At 34.1% G+C, this 19,503-nt stretch overlaps 2 protein-coding genes across 7 annotated transcripts; both read left to right on the forward strand.

Moving 5' to 3' along the window:
• The first annotated feature begins 1,356 nt into the window (after nucleotides 1-1,356).
• Tty (tweety) lies at nucleotides 1,357-14,295 on the forward strand. Of its 6 annotated transcripts, none has more exons than XM_072895815.1 (9): nucleotides 1,357-1,482; nucleotides 8,058-8,271; nucleotides 11,086-11,358; nucleotides 11,720-12,054; nucleotides 12,201-12,632; nucleotides 12,714-12,815; nucleotides 13,015-13,254; nucleotides 13,798-13,991; nucleotides 14,159-14,295. In XM_072895815.1, the coding sequence occupies exons 2-8, from the start codon at nucleotides 8,134-8,136 to the stop codon at nucleotides 13,967-13,969; spliced, it is 1,692 nt and encodes a 563-aa protein (XP_072751916.1). In that variant the 5' UTR covers nucleotides 1,357-1,482; nucleotides 8,058-8,133; the 3' UTR covers nucleotides 13,970-13,991; nucleotides 14,159-14,295. The 6 variants fall into 6 exon arrangements, with proteins under 6 accessions (XP_072751916.1, XP_072752219.1, XP_072752137.1 ...); XM_072896118.1 differs by having other exon boundaries at nucleotides 13,015-13,107; XM_072896036.1 differs by having other exon boundaries at nucleotides 13,018-13,254.
• A 108-nt stretch (nucleotides 14,296-14,403) lies between these two features.
• On the forward strand, nucleotides 14,404-19,468 carry LOC140667974 (uncharacterized). Its single transcript, XM_072896474.1, has one exon. It carries the CDS (start codon nucleotides 14,404-14,406, stop codon nucleotides 14,659-14,661), a length of 258 nt encoding a protein of 85 aa, XP_072752575.1. The 3' UTR covers nucleotides 14,662-19,468.
• The last annotated feature ends 35 nt before the right edge of the window (nucleotides 19,469-19,503 follow it).

Consider the following 19,503-nt stretch of genomic DNA (forward strand, 5'->3'; position numbering starts at 1 on the left):
TGTGTGTGTGTGTGTGTGTGTGTGTGTGTGTGTGTGTGTGTGTGTGTGTGTGTGTAGAGTGAGAGAGTGAAAGATATTTAAGTTATTTAATTATTCTATTAATTAACATTTATATTACTAGTCACACGTATCATGGGCACAGGTAGGAAATGCATATAACGATGATTAGCAACGATGTAAGCCGTGAGATTCACGCAATTCTATTACCCGTTATTATAATGATTTTAGAAATTGCGGTAAATTTTGACTGAAAAAGAATCGATATATTATTAATATTATTATTTACTCTTTTGTGTTGGAATAAGAGTAGAGAGAATATGTATATATGGAAAAAAATGTCATTCCACTTTATGCACGTTGGATATGTAACTTTGTCATTTCCGATTTATGGCTTTCGTGTCACTCGTTGTGCGTTGCATTTTGTTAGACATTTACAAGAGAAAGAAAGAAAGATATCATGATGATCTACCCTGCATTGCGTACATGTATACTTTGTCTTTTTGAATATCTTTTTAAGTTTAATGCTAATTAATGCGAGTGTAAAGTTCTAATTGTGACCAAATAACGGGACTCTTAAGTAATTAAGACACCGCAACACTGATATCTTATCGACGATATGGCAGAAATCGTGAATAATTTGACGAAAAATTGAAAATAAACACCATGAGATCAAAAATATGAAATATTTCTCTTCTTTGTATTTTTTTTCTATTAAACGTTTAACTTTAAATAGCAGTCCTTTTGCAAGTATGTCAATCTTATTCAGTTTCAATTTAACTATTTATATATGAAGATACAAATTGTATTTAAATATGAAATTTTAATTATTAAATTACATATTTGTTTAAGTTCAACATTTTCGTATTGTGTGTCTATATGCTTCTGATATTTATCTATCAAGAACAAAAATATTCTTATATGCAACATTGTAATATTGCTATAATATTTCGTTGCGATTTTCTTAAAGACGGACATTTTAACGTTGCTGCAATCCTACAGCAATAGTGCAGCAATAAATTTGCAATATTGCGGTGAAAGATTGTTGCAATGTGTATACAATATCTTTCTGTACTTTTTTTTAGTGGGTTTTTTTTAAATTAACCAATTTAATTTCAAAAATTAATTAATCAGGATAAAGAAATTTTTCACGAAGAAAAAATTACATGATCGATTCCCTGAACTTATCTATATACGTATCTCGTTTTAAAAGGTAAACGAAAGTGCGAAGCTGAACGGATCTAGGAGCGGAAAACGGAAAGCGGAAATCCTTCGTGGAATCGCGCGCAAGTGCAGCAGGAAGGTTTGGTGGAAGGGAGTAGGAGAGAGGAGAAAGAAGAGAGGTGAGGGGACCGATTGGCCGCGACGCCGCCCCACCTCTTCGTCAGTCGGGCTCGGGCCTTCGTCGGGTGTATGTGTAGTGTATGTCGTTGATCGCGTTTTACGTACGCGAGCGTACGAGCTTGTTACTGAAAAAAAATCGAGGTAAGAATTCGTTTTCTTAACGCAGGAACTCGTGCGTCATTAATTACTCATCTCGGATAAGAAAGAAGAAATCACCGCGTCGCGCGTTTCTATTATACGAGATAATCGCCGGTGACACACAGGCTTTCGCGGACTCGCCCTATGTACATTGTATCGTACTGTATACCGTCGTAATGTGCTCTGGAGTAACGTAGTACGTTGTCTCGTACTCGATAAAAGCAGCGCCTTTCCATCCTCGAGATAAGCAAGAACGCGAGAAAGAGGAAGTGACATAAAGTATATACATACATAAGAGGGGGAGAGAAAGAGAGAGAGAGAGAGAGACAGTGGGAAAGAGTGGAAGGAAATAGAGGAGCCTGATGGCGCTCACTGTCGTCTTCGCGTGTACTCTCGGGGATCGATACACGGTACACGGTGGGGGCGACAGTGTGTGGGTGCAAGAATACATTATATGAACTCTGGAACGTGTGTAAGTATGTGAGAACGAACGAGAGAGAGAGAGAGAGAAAGAAAGAAAGAGAATGAGAGACTGGAGTGCATAGGGGCTGGATTTCGTCTTGCGGGCTCTCCAGAAACCAAAGAAATCTCGCCAGATGTTGCGTAGCGTGGGCCGATTATCCCATAAAAGCCGGACGCTCGTAAAATCGTCGTTGAGGCTGATCAAACAACATCAAACCGAGTACAAACCGCCTTTTTTCCTTCGCGCGCGAGAAAAGTTTTGACACACAAGACGCGCGGATAACTCGTCTCTCTACGCGTTGGAAATTATCGAACGGGTCCGTTCGTTTTCTTCGCGACGAAGAGAAACACCGTCATCCTCGGCCTGCCGACGATGACGACGACGACGACGACGACGACGACGACGACGACGACGACTTTAACCACAAAGCGACGATATGATCGAAGGTGGCGGATGTTAACGGAGCAGGCTACCGCGATTATACGATAGGTCGATGACTTTTTACCGTGCGATAGCGTGCACCGACCTGAGTTCGACGGGCGAAAACACCGAGAGATCTAGAAATGCGTCATTCAAGTGAAAAATCACGTGTATGCGATACACTATGAGATCTAACTGCGAACAAGTCTCACAGAAGTCCCGAAAAAATTTATTAGACACTACGCGCACGCACATGCGTGCGTGTTTCGGCATGTTTTTTTTTGAGAAATTATTCTTTTAAACTCCAATTTTTGGAGCGTTAAATCGTCAGAGTAAATGTCTAACCAAAATATACCAACATTAATCAGATAGAACTAGACTTTGAGAATAGTTTTTAATTTCATATTCGATATCAGTTTTTTAAATTTTAGAAATTTCAGAAAAAAAACCTCTGTGCCCGATGAACAATATATAGGTACTTATCCGGAAAGATTTATTTGTCGTGTCTCACATGCACACATTTTACATATTTAACAATTCAAGAAATTATTCCTAAAACGTTTATGGTTCATCAATTTATATATCGTTAACTTTGTAATGTCGAGAAATAATATGATATAATGTGTCTCGTAATATATTACGTAGTAGTGTATTACGCTTTGACTATATATGTAAGTATGGACTGTTAACGCAAATTTCAGATCTGTTATTAACATTAAACGCTTACAACGTTATAAAATATCAACGAAAAAACGGCGAATTAAAATAAATATGTAGAAATGTTGTAAAATATAAAAAATATAAAAAATATAATAAATATCATACGTATCCAATAAATTTTTCAGAATTTAAAATTTAAAGTATCATTACTATTTCTACAATTAATATGCCCTCGTGATTTAAATCTCCTGGGCTTTTAGTATTTAATAGTGGCGCAGAAAATCAATCTATGTTGGATGCAAAACCTCTCGCTTGCACTAACGGGCAAAATGAAAGTGCTAGCAGTCCATACTTGTGTATAATCAAAGGTATTACGTATTTCGATGTGAATGTGTGTGTGTTTTGTAAAAAGTTTCAAAATTTAGAAATTTCGCTCTTATCAATACACGTCATTTATCTCAAAAAGTAAATACGTAATTAATTTTTAACAAGATTTTCGTTTCAGTGCGATATTCGCGATCGCGCTTTGATCTAGAACTAGAAGACGCAGACAACACGTGATCGAAACGCACGAGTCTCACGTATAACGAATCGATCTGTCCAAAGTGACACGTTCAAGCATGCAAAAACCGTAAACAACATTCTCGTTTCGTCTCGAGAATCCCTTCTGAAGTCATCGCACGGCTTTATGGACAACGTTATAGTCGCGTTTATAGTCAATCGATCGCGAGCACACAGTTGCATGTCGCGTTGCCAAACGACTGTGAAAGATCGGTCGATGACTTTTTGCGCGCGCAATTCGCGATTCACGAGATACTACGCTTTAGTCGGCAACGATTGATTACCGTTTTAATGTCACAAAATAAAAATTTAATACGGCTAATCCAAGTTACTTTTTCATTAAGATACTTCTGTGAAACTAAAAACTGACATATCTTATTTATTGTGTAGATTGAGACAAGTGTTTTCCATTAAGATTATTTATAATCCCTCGTAGATTTATAAAATTACGTATCTGAATAAAAAAAGTCTTAAAATATAACAAAGGAAATAAATGATAAAAGTGCTAATAATAAAATTTCAGCTTCTTTTTATTATCTTCAGAAAAACTTTTTTAGATTTATCTCTCGTGACAAAACAGCACGGTCTTTTCTTCATCCGATATTACTAGGTAACTCTGTTCATGTTACATGCACCCTCTATATTTTATGCATATATATACTTAAAATGAAACAAGGATAGTGAATAGCCCGAGAAGAAAGGAAAAGAATAAAACTGCAAAAAAGACGACGTGAACGTAGTCCTATAATAACGGTTCCGTTCGTTGCTTTAATCTAAAGAAAAATATTATACCTAGAAATTTGTCAAACTGTGGATTTTAATTATGTAAATTTTTATTTTTCATTGCCCAGACTCACAATTTTTTATCTGACTAAAGAAATATGTTTTAAATATTTGAGATTACTCAAAATTATATTAATGTAATTATTAAAAAATATATATTATATTATAATTATCGTCTTTTTTGCGAAAATTATTTTTATTTAAATCATTTTCAAGTAAATGTATATAAAACTGTATTGTTACAGACCATCTATAATAATTAATAGATTTTATTTTAAATATCAAATGCTTTAATTCTTTTCTTTAAGTCTTCTTTCAATTTTCTATTAGACTTAATTATCGCGCAAGTTAATAATTGGTTTTTATCTTTTTTCTTATGGTTTGAATCTTTTAAAGTTTATGGTATTGATTTGCAAAGTAAAGTCCAAAAATACATACGTCGACTGAGCTGATGCTAAAATATATAATTAGGATAACTGCATAATTACGTAATAATACGTAGTTAGAATTATGTTAAATCGAGCAGGAGAGTATTGAAAAAAAATTTAACTTAAAATAACATGAATCATAACCGTCTGTTTATGCATAGTATTTAAATTTTTCACGCTTAAAAAATAAAATAAATTTATTCCGTGCTTGAAAACGAATGCACTGCGTAATACGCTTCTAAAATAAGAAGGCTAAGATTGACGACATAAGCTAGCGTGACAAGACAGGTGGACGATCGCGTAATAATCTTCATTTAAAACCGCAACGCGATTGGCGATGGCTTTATTTTTCTATGACTTATACGTTGACGCACGCATGTAGCATACGCATACGGTGAGTAAAAATATGGATACATATAGGATATTCGAGTCTCTGTTGCGAATAACGTTCGTGATTTCTCGCGGCATAGCGATAAAATTGCCGTTTTTATCGGACGAAAATGAATAACCGCTCGCGCTTCGGCGGTACCATAAAATGGAAAATGAAAGATTCTCGATTCTATGGTTGGATATTATATATTAAACTCGATAAAGTAGAACACTGTCGAATGACGGAATCACTTGTGGTTTTTGCGTAATGGGATACTCCATAGTGACTCATTTGCAAATCGTTTACGATTATTTGCATTTATCACAAAAGCTGTAAGTCACAGTTGCCGATTATTTCGTTATTGCGTCTACGTTTATTTAATAAAAAAAAATTTTTTGTATTAATCGCTTATAATCGCGGATAGATCTTTTTTCATTGAATCGTGATGCAAGCTTATTTTAGATATAAAAAATTAGTCCTTGAAGGATTTTCTTTCGATGTATAGTTTTTTTTTAATTGACGAAAAACGAACGATTTTTTTATCAAAAATCGAAAGTTTAACTTTAGACGTTCGCCATTTTGTCTCAAATCAATATTTCGAAAAAAAAAAAAAAAAAAACTGTTCGTTCAAGGACTAGATAATTTAATATATTAAATGAATCTTTGCGAATTTTTTATTTCGGATGATTCGGATCCGAGTAGCAGTGATCACCCTTAAAACAAGTTTTTCAAAAGGACCTTCGAAAGAATTGTTATATCTTTTTTATTTATTAATATTTTTTAATAAAAAAATTATATGAAATTTGTAAAAACTTACTCTCTTCGCGAATATAAAAACTTTTCTTTTTAAGTTTCACAGTTTTTGAAAAAAAAATTCCCAAAAGTCACGTTTTTTTCTGGCTTCCTGACTGAGCATGACCCCTTAAAAGACTTCCTTAAAGAATAAGGAAATTTATTTTTGGTTCTTCGTGGAAATGAAAGAGCATGTATCGATGAATTACTTCGTTTGAATGTATCGAGTATATTGAGAGAAGCGTACTGTATAAAGTAGATGATGTATACTTCGAGGATAGAATGGAATCAGGAAAGTAGGTTAATAAACCGTATGTGTACATTGCACTTTATCGATCCGCGGATATATTTATTACGGAGATAGGTATTTGTTGCTCGTCTGCAGGGGATTCAATATAGAATGTGGCGTATATAAAATATAGCTAATCGGTTGAAAGACCCCGTTATACATCATATTTAACACTGTAACACTCGAGCAGGTTTTTATTATAGTATGTAGCAAATTAATTCTCACATTCTATTACGGGAACATTCCGATCGAGATTCCGCCTTCCTCATACGTAGGTGTTTTATTTATTCAATCGACGAAAATGAGCACACACCTACACATTTTCGTTATTAATTTATCAACGTATTTGTATAATTATACAAGTTATGTATAATTACACAATTTAAAGTATATTTATATATTTTATTGACTTTTTTATATTCCTTTAAACTTGACTTCAAACTTTTATCCTATAAATTAAATTTTTAAATCTTCTTATTATCAAGACTAAAAAATAATAATACAATTTTTTTATATATATAATATAAATATTTTTAAAGTTTTAAAGAATATATATAAAAATTATGCACTTCCATGTGTATATAAATAACTCTTCTGGATCAATCGATTATTAATTTAGAAAATAATTGCAATGTTATCTTCTCAGATTTTTATATCATAATTTGTGTTCCAGTATATATATTAATACAATTTCAAATTTATTTTCTTAGTTTAATGTAAGAATAATAGAATAATAAACACACACATACGTACACAGATTTTTTCCAAACATTTAAGTTTGACAAAAATTTTTAAAAGATAATACACATTGCCGTTTTTGAGCCCATTAAATTCATTTCAGTAGATTTGAGGACTAAAAAGCATTTCGGAAATCCTTTCAGCGCGCTTTAGCGATGTCAATGAAGCGAGAGAGATGGAGAGAGCTGACTGGCGCAGACTTCATTAATTAAGCGCGCGTTGATTCCACTACGGAAGAGTTGAATCACTACAGTAAAACGTTTTGCGACACTGAGTGACGTCGACGTATTTAGCCGAGATTGAATCGTGACTCACAACAGAAAGAGCGCATCGTGGGAGCACAATATGCTAATACGAAACGATAATCGAATTAAAACTTTCGATGAGGCTTTTTAGAAAATTTGACATTTAATTGTGAGCAACTTTCTTCGATAAACTACAAGAATATTCCGAGAAGTTAATGGGTGAAACGTAAATGAAATGGAAGAAATTAAACGCGTGTGCTCATTCTATTTTTATCTATCTCACAAATTAATTTTCTAATTTATTCACAAGATCACTCTGAAAATTGACAAAGAGTTAGATTTGACATTTGAATTATTCTTTGTTTTAATTTAAATGAAAAATGATCAAAAGCATGTTTCATTAATATATGTCACAATGTTTGGGAAAAAATTATTCTCAATTATGAGATATTTTTATTTCAATGGAATGTTAGAAGATCTGATGACATATTTAAATTAATATACATAATATACATGATATATTTATGATATATATATTGAGTGTGGATTTTCTGTTAATTGAAATGTTATATTTTTATATAACTACATAATATAAATATGTATTATATACATATATATGTGTGTATATATCTGTGTGTGTGTTTATAATATATAATATATAATATACATATATTTATATTATATAACTGTATAAATGTAAAATTTAAATTAACACAAAATCCATATTCTATTTTATAACATTTCGTTACACAATATCGATTTTTCCGAATATTTTGCTCGCACTTCAAAATTACTAATTTGATTCTAATCTTTGATTATTTAATTACAGCGCTCGCGCGTAGCATGTCTTGACGAGTAGGAGAGACGTTTCGACAAGGATTTTTGGCAGATAAGGATTCTGCAAAATGGCGGGCGGTCAACAGCTTCCGGAGCAGTACACGGTACCACAGTACGCGAGGATCTTTCACAGTCTGCCGCATCTGAACGTCTCTCTACATTCGGTCAATAATACGTTCAATCCGCACTCGGAAATCTATTTAGAGGTACATACATCTTGGATATAAAAATTCTCGATTTGACCTCTTTTTCGTCGTAATTTTATTATTATTGGATTCCCTCGATTATCGCATTCCCCTTGGCATCCTGTTTGTGCGCGAACCGATCTCCGTTGATTTAAAACAAAGTGCATCCCCGATTAATCGACCTAAGCCTTTAAGTCTTTCCCGCGTGGATCGATAAACGAATTGCTCGGCGAGAAGATTCGGATTTCGTACGAATCCCGAAATGCCAGGAGAGTTTTAAGATAAATATTTTATTCAAATCGGAGATGTGTACGTACGCTGGTTGAAATGTTCTCCTGAGGATATCCATTTATTTTCAATCCCGCCGGCCGATGTACTTCAAACACATGTAATTGATATAAATATTTGAAATGCAATACCTTTCGCTCATATATCTTGAATGTTCTTTTTAATATCGAGTTGTCAATTTTTAACAGATTTTGACTTATTTTATACACACTATGCAAAAAAAAATTAAAATTTCTTCCATATAAAAAAGGCCAATTTTCAAGTAGTTGCAATTTCCTTAAAAATAATCGGAATAAGATCAATAAAAAAGCGTTTCAAAGCTTGAAGTTTCTAGTTTTAGAATCTTTAAGTGAGAATTTCAATTCTTTTTATTCGTTATAAAATTACATCGTAAGAAAGCGACGTCCGTTGATTGAACAAATATTTCAAAAGTTTGTTTAAGAGAATACCGAATTAAAAAAAAATCCTAACACGATTTCATTAATTGAGTGTTAAAAAACAGAGTTTTAACTTTAATTTCTGTTTTTAACTAATGTTCTATGATGTTTTTTGCCGAGATATTTATTATGAAAGCAAAATCGAGTTATTGACTTTTAACGTTTATAACTAGTGAAAAAATGATCGTATAATAATCATTAAAAAAGCAATTTAAAGAGAAAAATTAGCACTTTAAAATGCTTCTATCGTTTTTTCACTAGTTATAAGCGTTCAAAGTCAATACTCGATTTTGCTTTAATAATGAATATCTCGGCGAAAAGAAATCATAGAACATTGGTTAAAAAAAGAAGTTAAAACTAAAACTCTACTATTTAATAGCCAATTAATGAGATGGTACTAGGATTTTTTTAAATTCGGTATTCTAGGACGAACTCTTGAAAAATTTGTTCAATCGACGGACGTCGCTTTCTTACAATGTAATTTTGTAACAAATAGAAAAAATTGAAATTCATTTAAAGATTTTGAAACTAGAAATTTCAAGCTTTAATACGCTTTTTTATTGATCTTATTCTGATTATTCTTAAGGAAGTTGCAACTACTTGAAAATTAGCCTTTTTTATATATATAGAATATGTAGAAGAAAGTAATGCTTTAATTTTTTGGCGTAGTGTATTTATTTATTTTTTAATACATTTTAATTCGAGTTTACATTTTGCATAAGTGGATATTACATTAACTGAATCCCGTTTGAGAAATATCCTTTTTTTTCTATTAATAAAACTAATACATTGGTGTTGCAAAATCAAAATCTCTCGACACGACTGTCCCGTGGGGTATCCTCTTACCTACTACGGAAGGACATTATGGATTATTACAGTCAGTTGATTGTAGATTTGCGATATTGATTTGATGTATGTACATCGATAAATGGGTGATGAAATTCAGGGAAGAAGCATCAGGAGCGAAACGAGACGAGAAAAGAAAGCCCGTATGTATCGATCCGTATTTTTTTGCGCGACGCAAGACCTGAAAGGGGAAGAAAAAAAAGAGGAAAGAAATGATTCACATGTCCACGAGAAGGCAGCCGGCAACGAAACATAACAGCGAACATAACACGGCAAGGACATAAAAAAAGAGGAGCAAAAAAAGGAGAAGTGAGCAAAGAAAAAAAAGGATGCAAACACACGACACGGGCAGGTGGATGCCGCGAGCGTGAACGCGCAAAGAATCCGGGCTGCATGTAACTGTAGGAAAGCACAATGGCTGGGAAAGCTCAAACAATGCACAAAGGCTTTCGTATAATGCGCCTCGGGGGCAACTCACGAGCGAGCCTTCTCCAACGTGCTCAGGACCACGTTGTGGACCACGGTATATCCCGTTATATTACTTTCGGTCCTTCCACCATCCGGCGTTTCCGCCATCGTGTCACTCTTTCTTTCTTTCTTTCTGCTCTCTTCCCTTTTTTCAGTCACGTTTTTCCCGTCGAAGTCAACGAATTTATGGAATGAGATACCCGAGTCGACTTTGAAACTCCATTTCGACGCACGTTTCCGTCATGCCTTTTCAGTAGGGTAAATCGACGGAGTTAAAAATGAGATAAATATCCTGAAAAAGTAGAAGAGCCGAAGAAGAAGAAAGAACGATAAAAGTTACGAGGTGGTCCTAACAGCGTAGTTTGGGCACTAATAAATATGTAAAGTGTATCCGGTATGGTGTCACAATACAGTCCTCGACGATGATAACGTTATTGGCATGCGGCCGCATCTTTGAGTAACGGAATGAACAAATCTTGGCGTGATTCCAATTTTTTTGGACGTTGTTTATTTGGATAATGCACTCGAAACTTCTTAAGACCAAAAATATAAAAGGGAGAGAGAATCTTTTTTTTAATTTTAAACTAATTAATTTTTTATTCATTTTATAAAATTCTTTGAATAACTTTTATATATCTAAAATTACATACATGTATTTTATATATATTAAAAATATCTATATTTGAAGAAAATTAAAATATATATTAAAAGATAAAAGATTTTTTTAATGAAAAAAAAAATATATGCAGGATTATTAAAAAGGGAAAAAGCCATGGTTGGATATAATTTTTTTCAGAGTCTCGGGATATTAGGAAGTCTGCCTGCAGCCTGGCTGATCTTAACGTTGCTGGTATTGCTGGTTTATTTGGTAACGAGATGCTGCGACCGGAGGCCGCGCCCCAAGAAGTCGATAACCGCGCTGAAGTGTTCCTTGGCCATCTTAGCGTTGCTCTGTAGTGGAGCAGTTGCTGTTGGTCTTTATGGCAACGACGATGTTCACAACGGTTTAGTGCAACTAGTAGCCGCGGCGAAAAACGTCGATGGAATCCTCATGGGCGTCAGAAATCAGGTTTAATTTTTGTGCAGTGCAGTTACATTTGGTTTTATCCTAATAATACAATTTTTATTTTTATCATAATAATACAATAATAAAACATTTTGATAAAAATGTAAATGTTGAATAGTTAGTCATTGTAAAATTAGCTATTTTAAATTCTTATATGAAAAAATAATTTTATGATATGTATATATATTTATATTTTTTTGACAAAATTATTTTGTTAAAAAATGTACAATAAATGTACAATACAATATTTAATAGAATATTTTCTTGAGTAGATTTAAGCTGAGAATTTTGGTTCATATCAGTATAGTTTAAGTAATTAACTTTAAGGATCCGAGCTGTGTCATAATTATACATTTCTCTGCAGACTGACACTATAGAAGCGACTTTAAAGAAAAAAGTGCAACTCCAATTGACCGCCCTGGGTGACGAATTCGACGCTCCGGTCAGCAATAAAACTATGTTAGGCTGGCTGTTGGTGGCACTTAACGGTATGAAGCAAAACACGAGCATCGCCGTAAATCGGAGTTTCGAGATACGAAAGCCTTTAAGCGGTATCAGTCTCGCTGGCGCCATCGGAATGGGCGAGAAAATCGAGCAATTAAGATGGCCTATCACTATGGCAGTCTTGAGCGCTCTACTTGTTCTTTGTGTGGTTCTGCTGGTCGGTGTTGCACGACATTCTAGATGCGTCCTCATAACGTACGTTTTTTTAATCTCGTTCTTGAACTAAATATTTAAATATTTTACTCTTAATTATATTGATAAATTACAGAAAGATTACGTTTTCTATAAACCTTACAAATGTGAAGTCAAAACGAAGTCATTCTGACAGAATTTTCTTTCAGATTCTCAGTATTCGGCTTGTTTGCGGTAATCGTCTCTTGGCTCATGGCGTCCTTATATCTGGCCACTTCTGTAGCACTAGGTGATCTCTGCGTATCGCCCGACGGTTATTTAAGCAGAGCTGTACCGTCGACTTTAGCCTCTGAAGTACTCTCGTATTACACGCATTGCGAGAACACGCGCAGTAATCCATTCACACAGAGATTGCGAGACGCGCAACGCGCAGTGGACAACATGAGGCACAATCTGAACAGCGTTACTCGACTAGCGATAGAACTGTTTAAAGATCAACAGCTCCAACCGAAGCTCAGTAGCTTGTCCACGGATGTTAATAACGTAGACCGACTGGTGTCGGGCTTGGCCACATTACTCGACTGTAAACCTCTGCACAAGCAATACGTTCATGCCGCTAAGAGTTTATGTCACTTGGGATTGTAAGTTAATATTTTAAATGGGTTTTATAAGCTGAGTGTAAATATGTAAACTTTTTCTTACAATTCTGCGATATGTTTTAGGTACGGATTGAGCTTTATGCTAATAGCCAGTTTAGCCGCAGGTCTCTTGTTCACTGTACTGGTTTGGGTGGACTCGCATACATGGATATATATAAGAAAACGGTAATCGTATTGATATTTATGAGAATTTATACCTGCGAATATCATTATATATTTTATTATTAAAGTTACAGCAAAGAATTTTTATCTTTCACGCCTCAGCAGGTACTACGGGATCGTTCACACTCTACTTTAAGAGTTGTCTTGTGGTATCTGCTGAATAAGATTAAACAAAGCGTAATCAGTAATACGCTTGTTCCAGAAGGGATTACCATCAAGTAGATGAGCAAGATCCTTACTTACCACCATCGGCAGCCTCGCAAGCGATAGCAGCGCGAACCCTTCGAGGCCAAGGGTCGTACCCGCCTACAGCCCCTACGCTTAATTCGAATGCTCTTGGCACTCATAATACGATTAAGCAGCCTCTCTTGCTAACGCCGCCCCCACCGTCCTACGCTACTGCGACTGCTCGAGCACGTCAACTGCACGAGAGCATGCTAAAGTTTGTGCATGAGATTTTCAGTTTATTCTCTTTAATTTGTTTAGCTAATTAAATTAAAAGATCGATGAATATCACGTTAAAATATCATATTAGGTTCAGTGCGTCTCCTTTGGATGTTGCTTCAATCATATATAATTTTATCATTATTAAAAAACTTTATATCGACATTTTTATATTAGTACGTGCTTTTAACAAATATACCTGAGATAAAGTGTAATAATTGCATCATATGATTAATTGTCTTGATTTTATATTTGATGTTTTAATTATTTAAATATTCAGTGTTTTTTGCGCGAGACATAGCATATTTAGGAACAGATTTAATAATTTTTTTAGCAAACACTTTTGATTTTTTTGTAACATCGTTACAAAATTAGTATAGCGCGCTTTGTAATCCTAATCTCTTATCAACTCTTAAACATAATGTATAGACGGTTTTGCAGGCGTGATTGAATTTGAATTTATGTTTAGATAAGCTCAACGGTCATTATGTTAAACAAAGATAATGCTGCAACTTGGTTCGTTCTTCCTCGCCATTTACAGAGGTGGGGGTGTTAACGGGAGCGGAACAGGCGGGGATCATAAATCGTCTCAGCATAATCAGCAATCAACGGGTGGACGAGCTGAGCACCGTTCTGGACTCGGAGATCAACCTGGCCAGTACGCGACTTTGAGCAAACAGTGCAAGACACTAGAATCCAGCGACTTCTACTGAGGGCACGCCCCCGCAGGGCCCGGTAAATATAAAAGAAAAACGCTCTCTAAACTTAATATGTAAACTATTTATATTGTAACATTTGCATTTTCGGCGGATTTAAAACGAAACGACGAGATTTTTCTTTTGCGCATCATTTTTCCTAGTTCTTAAAATTGAAATGGGAATATAACATTCTATGTTATACAGGTAGAGAACCACCTTGGACGCCCAGCGTGGCGTCCTTCACCGGTACCCTGTCTCACAATTCACACGGACCCGCGCATCTTGCTACTTTCCAAGACTCTCGAAAGACGCAAACGCTGGATCCGAAGAATCTGGCCAATCTGAAGAGGGGTCCCACTCCGGCCTGGAATCAAAATCGACCGCTCCCGCCGAATCCCGCGAGTCAGCAGCAGCCCACGTGGGAGTTTGAGTCGCGTTCGCAGACTAACATGAATCAATTTCGATCGTTGGTACGAAACAAGGCGCCTAACATTCGTATCCAGGATCAGATGCAGGATCAGGTCAGAACTTTGGATAGAAATTTCTCGCGCAGTCAGTTCAACGGTACCGCGACGCAGAATAACACGGTGCCGAATATGTACGGTACGTATAATCGAGCGCAGGGGAGGCAAGAAAAGCCGACGGTGGCCACGCTGAGTCAGGTACAGGGTAGCGATCCTAATCTGTATGCTGTAACGGAACTCTAATCGTGATAAAGAGAGAAACGATGTCGCATTCGATGAAACGTATTTTTGAACTATTGTATCATTTTACCGAAAAACGGAAAAGAGTTTTGTTCTTCGATAAAGTTCAAATCGTGCGATTCGGAGTTCCTATTTAAGAGAAAAAGAAAGGCAAACCAATTTCGGGGATCCTGCGGAAAGATAAAAGTGAGAGAACGAAGGGATGAGGGGGAGAGGACGAAAAATTCTTAGAGAACTTAGAAACTTGTGTGAGACTTTATATCCGAGATTTTGTACTTGTATATCATGTACAGTGATTGTGGTATGTCCTTCTATGTTAGCCTCTCTCTTTGTTACCGCGTTCTTGAGCGTACGCGAAGTATCCAGAGAGGAATAGGTACTTAAAGCAATGACGTACGTATTTATTGCTTGGTTGGTTGATCGGAAAGTTACATCTCAACGAATAAGCACAAAGATTTTCACATATTTAAATTGACATCATTTACAGAGACACTATTCTCTTGTTCATTCTAAATTAGCTGTTAATTTCGCGTACAATATTTAACTTAAGGAAAGTTAAATATCGTTGAATGTCCTGAAGGGAATACCAAAATATACAATGAAGGAAGAAAAGAGAGAGAGAGAGAGAGAGAGAGAGAGAGAGAGAGAGAGAGAGAGAGAGAGAGAGAGAGAGATGTCGAGGTTTTTATATATACTTTTTACATTTTATCACCAATGGACTCTGCGTTGAATTTTTCTGTGAAAAATATGCAATACACTTTATATGTGTGTGAACGCGTATACACATACATCTCTAGTTACCGCACGAATGTCTCGTGATTTTTACGAGACACGTTTGGCAGAATTCGATTGACTACGCTCGAAATACTGCCAATACTTAGGCGAATATATTTTTTAAGTACAAACAAGATGGTAGCACAGATGTTATGTGTTTTCAAATTTTCACGTGCGAAAGAAAAAGCTAAAACACGCGCCTGGGTGTCCGATTTTTTCGATAAAAAATATTTGGGAAATCTACTTCCACACAAGTCGTACTTGTTTAAAGTACTACATTACTCTTTTCTAAAGGCAGTGGAAGAAATGGATCTAAAATTGAATCTTACACTACACTTTGTAAGGATAGAGAATGAATTTTCTGCGGAGTGCAGTCTTCCTGAGAGACATTCTGTAACACCAGAGATATACCGAGTATATAATAATCTAACGATTATTTGATATTCGTCAAATAGACGAATGCATCAAATAATTATTTTAACACCAATGAAAATAATGAAGAGTCACGTAAACGTTTCGTGACAATGATGAAAAGCATTTACATGAAAAGGTTGAGAACTTCTAAAAATTTTAATGTAACTTTCAGCAATTATTTCCCGCTTGCTAGATATTATAATCGCAAATAATTAGATCTGACAAGTATCAAAGAATAATTTTGTGCCTGAATAATCAGACGAATGTTTACGATTATCAGAGCATCCGGTTGGCAATTTGTTCAAACTCTTTGCCGCGGGTACCTGAAACTGTAGTGTATTCGGTACATCTCTAATTGACACTATTTAGAAATTTGTAAGAATCGATGGATTTTCAACAATTACAAATGACTTTATACCAGCATCCGCATATAATTCAGTAAATCTGTATATAAACAGTAACAGTTAAGATTATCGAATAAATGTAAACAGTGTGATAAATCGAATCTAGATGTTATACGAAAATATTGCTTTGTGGAAGCATTTTGCCACTTTGATTGACAGTTTGACTACGATTTCGGGATGCGGGAAGGAAAATCGTGCCATTCCAATGTAACGCGTGCATTTATCGCAAAACCACTTTCCAGAATTTTCTTAGGAACTTGTGTTTAGTCGAATAATAATTATATTATAATTGCAGTACACACCAAGAATTAAAAGGAGCGTGAGTAGCAAGAGAAACTTAATCCAATGTAAATAATTGTAATATTTATTACAGAGCGCGATAGCTCATATAAAATAGTAGCATATAGTTTAGTTAAATGCGCTAATTTAAATTTCGACGAGATAAATATTAAATGTGTACACGCGCACACGTGGTATACCAACCGTGTAATACGAGATGAACAAATATGCTTTGTTCATTTTATATACATATAAATATATATATGTAGAAAGAGAGAGAGAGAGAGAGAGAGAGAGAGAGAGAGAGAGAGAGAAAGAATGTGAGAGAGAGAGAGAGAGAAAGATAGATGGAAAAGTATCCTAGTCAGTAAATTGAGTACATTCGATAACAGATGAAAAGATCTCTTGCCAAATTTTTAGCACGGCTCAATTTAAACCAGAAAAAAAACTTAAAAAGAACTGCTCTTTTTTCTCAGATATTTGTATCGTTACTATTAATACATATATATGTATATATATGTATATATACAGGGTGAGAGGTAAAAGTATAGAAACCTTAAAAAATCTTGAAAAATATAAGTTTTATAGAAAAATATTTTAGACAAATGTTATGGTTTCGAAGGGACATAAGATGGTGTTGATTGATTTGACTTTGAATAGTCGCTTGGTCACGTGAAAAGGTCACTTTCAATTTCTTAAATGGAACACCCTATTTTTAATTGGATATTCTTCTAGTTTACCTCGAGAACTTTTCAAATACTATAATAAAATTTTTTTCGGTTTTAATCAAAATTTAATTTTTAAATTTCCTGAGACATTTTAAAGTTTGTTATGATACTTTTTAATATAAAATATGAAATAAATGAAAAAAAATGAATAGATCTTGTCTTAGATGACCGGATCCTTCCTCGATCGCAAGATTTTTAGAAGTCTTGGATTCTTTTTCTGTAAAACTTATATTTTACGAGATTTTTCAAGGTTTCCATACCTTTTTCTCATCCTGCATATATATTTGCGTGATTGCCCCAATACATGTTCTAGATAAAAAAAAAATACTTATTGAGAGAGAATATAAGCATGATCCAACTTCAGTGTTTTAACGAAATGTAAGCAAAGATGTACATCTTTTATTCATTTGTTTTATTTTGTACCGAATAGTTGTCAATTTACAGTAAACAAAATTTTATTCTTTTTATAACTAGAAATAACGAAAGATTCAAATCAATGTTTTTTTTCACTTTCTTGATGTTGTTTCTTCTTCTTTCTTTTTCAATAGTTCATGAAACACTGAAGGTGGACATCTTACATAGTCGAAGAGAAACGAAAAGAAATTGTAGTGATTTGAGATTTTACAATAAAGCGCGCAAACGGGATCAATGTATTCAGATGGAAAAAAATGTCGAGCGATTGCTTGACAAAGTCAGTCAGTCAAAAATGCATACTTGAATATTTTTTCTGCAAACAAATATTTGATCGCGCTCAATTGTATTTCAGGGCGATAAATAATTAAAAAGAGACTAGTTTATACGCGACCCCGTTTAACATATATTCCAAAATAATCTCTAGAACAGGAAACAGTTGTTATAAACATCTCTTAACGAATTAATCTAGACAATTGTTAATGAAATTCTCCTTTATTATATAATCTTTCAATTTCTGTAGTTGAAACGAGAATCTGAAAAGCACAAAGTTATGAACCAGAGTTTTTAATGAGTGAAAGATGTATTATTTAAGTTTCTCATGATTTTTATATGACAAATACATAATGGCGTGTGTGGTAAAAGGCGAGAGCATCTGTGAAACGAATATGAATAAAATAGAAAGGGAGGCAGAATGATTGAAAGAAAGAGAATATGTATGTGCATTTATCTATTATACATATATATATGTATGAGAGAGAGAGAGAGAGAGAAAGAGAAAGAGAGATTGAAACCTCGTTACTTTCAAAGATAATGGAAGTGGTACGATGTATAATAATACATTAAATAACTCGGTTTTGAATCAATTTTCTTGGCCTACGGCAATTTTTCACATCGCAAATTAAAAAAAAAAGGTAGTTAATAAACGAAAATCAAAAAGAGAATTACGGAGAATCGAATTGGATACAGATATGGATACGCGTGACAGACAAGGAAAATGAGAGACCTAAGCTTTTGTGCACCCTTTTAAGACTGATACTGGATATATACCGAAGGATCCAGGGCTCTAATGTTTTCTTTTCTTTATATTCGTATATTATATAAGTACGTAATCTTTTACACGTGTTCGGTAAAATATATATATATATATATATATATATATATATATATATATATATATATATATATATATATAATAGACGAGATGGGATGTTTATTTCTGTCACATATTTAATAATATCCATCGATATATCTTCCTTTCAATATTTTTTTCAACTTGCGTTCCATTTCCAATGCAATTTTCTTGCTATATCTATTATAGCAAAAGTGTAAGTAATATATATGTATATATATATTTTTTTTTTACGCATATTTCTCTCACTACGCGAAAGAGATTGGTTTATAAAATACGTAGAGGCTACTCGACTACTCCAGAAACTTAAATAAGTTATAATATTCTATTGCGTCTTTGTATGTGTGCGATTAAGTATGCGGATTTTGATGTAATATAAAGGAGACTTATCTCAACGATATATATATATATATATATATATATATATATATATATATATATATATATATATATATATATATATATACATATACATACATATATATATATATATATATATATGTGTGTGTGTATGTGTGTAAAAGACGACACAGAACGAAGCTCGTTAATCGATACCACTTTTGTATATTATGATTGTGTCTATAATTGCCATATTCCGGATTTAATTCCTTCTATTGTAACGGAACATGAATATTATAAAAAGAGAAATAAAACTCTAAGATCCATAATTATTTATCGCGTTGCGATATGAAGTTATATAACC

This window comes from Anoplolepis gracilipes, chromosome 1 (genome assembly GCF_047496725.1).
Source record: "Anoplolepis gracilipes chromosome 1, ASM4749672v1, whole genome shotgun sequence".
NCBI classification, from domain to species: Eukaryota; Metazoa; Arthropoda; class Insecta; order Hymenoptera; family Formicidae; genus Anoplolepis; species Anoplolepis gracilipes.

Coding starts and splice junctions, on each gene's coding strand:
- Tty (XM_072895815.1), top strand. CDS start 8,134: ATGGCGGGCGGTCAACAGCTTCCGGAGCAGTACACGGTACCACAGTAC. Junction 8,272..11,085: donor ACTCGGAAATCTATTTAGAG/GTACATACATCT, acceptor AATTTTTTTCAG/AGTCTCGGGATATTAGGAAG. Junction 13,255..13,797: donor CTGCACGAGAGCATGCTAAA/GTTTGTGCATGA, acceptor CGCCATTTACAG/AGGTGGGGGTGTTAACGGGA.
- LOC140667974 (XM_072896474.1), top strand. CDS start 14,404: ATGAATCAATTTCGATCGTTGGTACGAAACAAGGCGCCTAACATTCGT.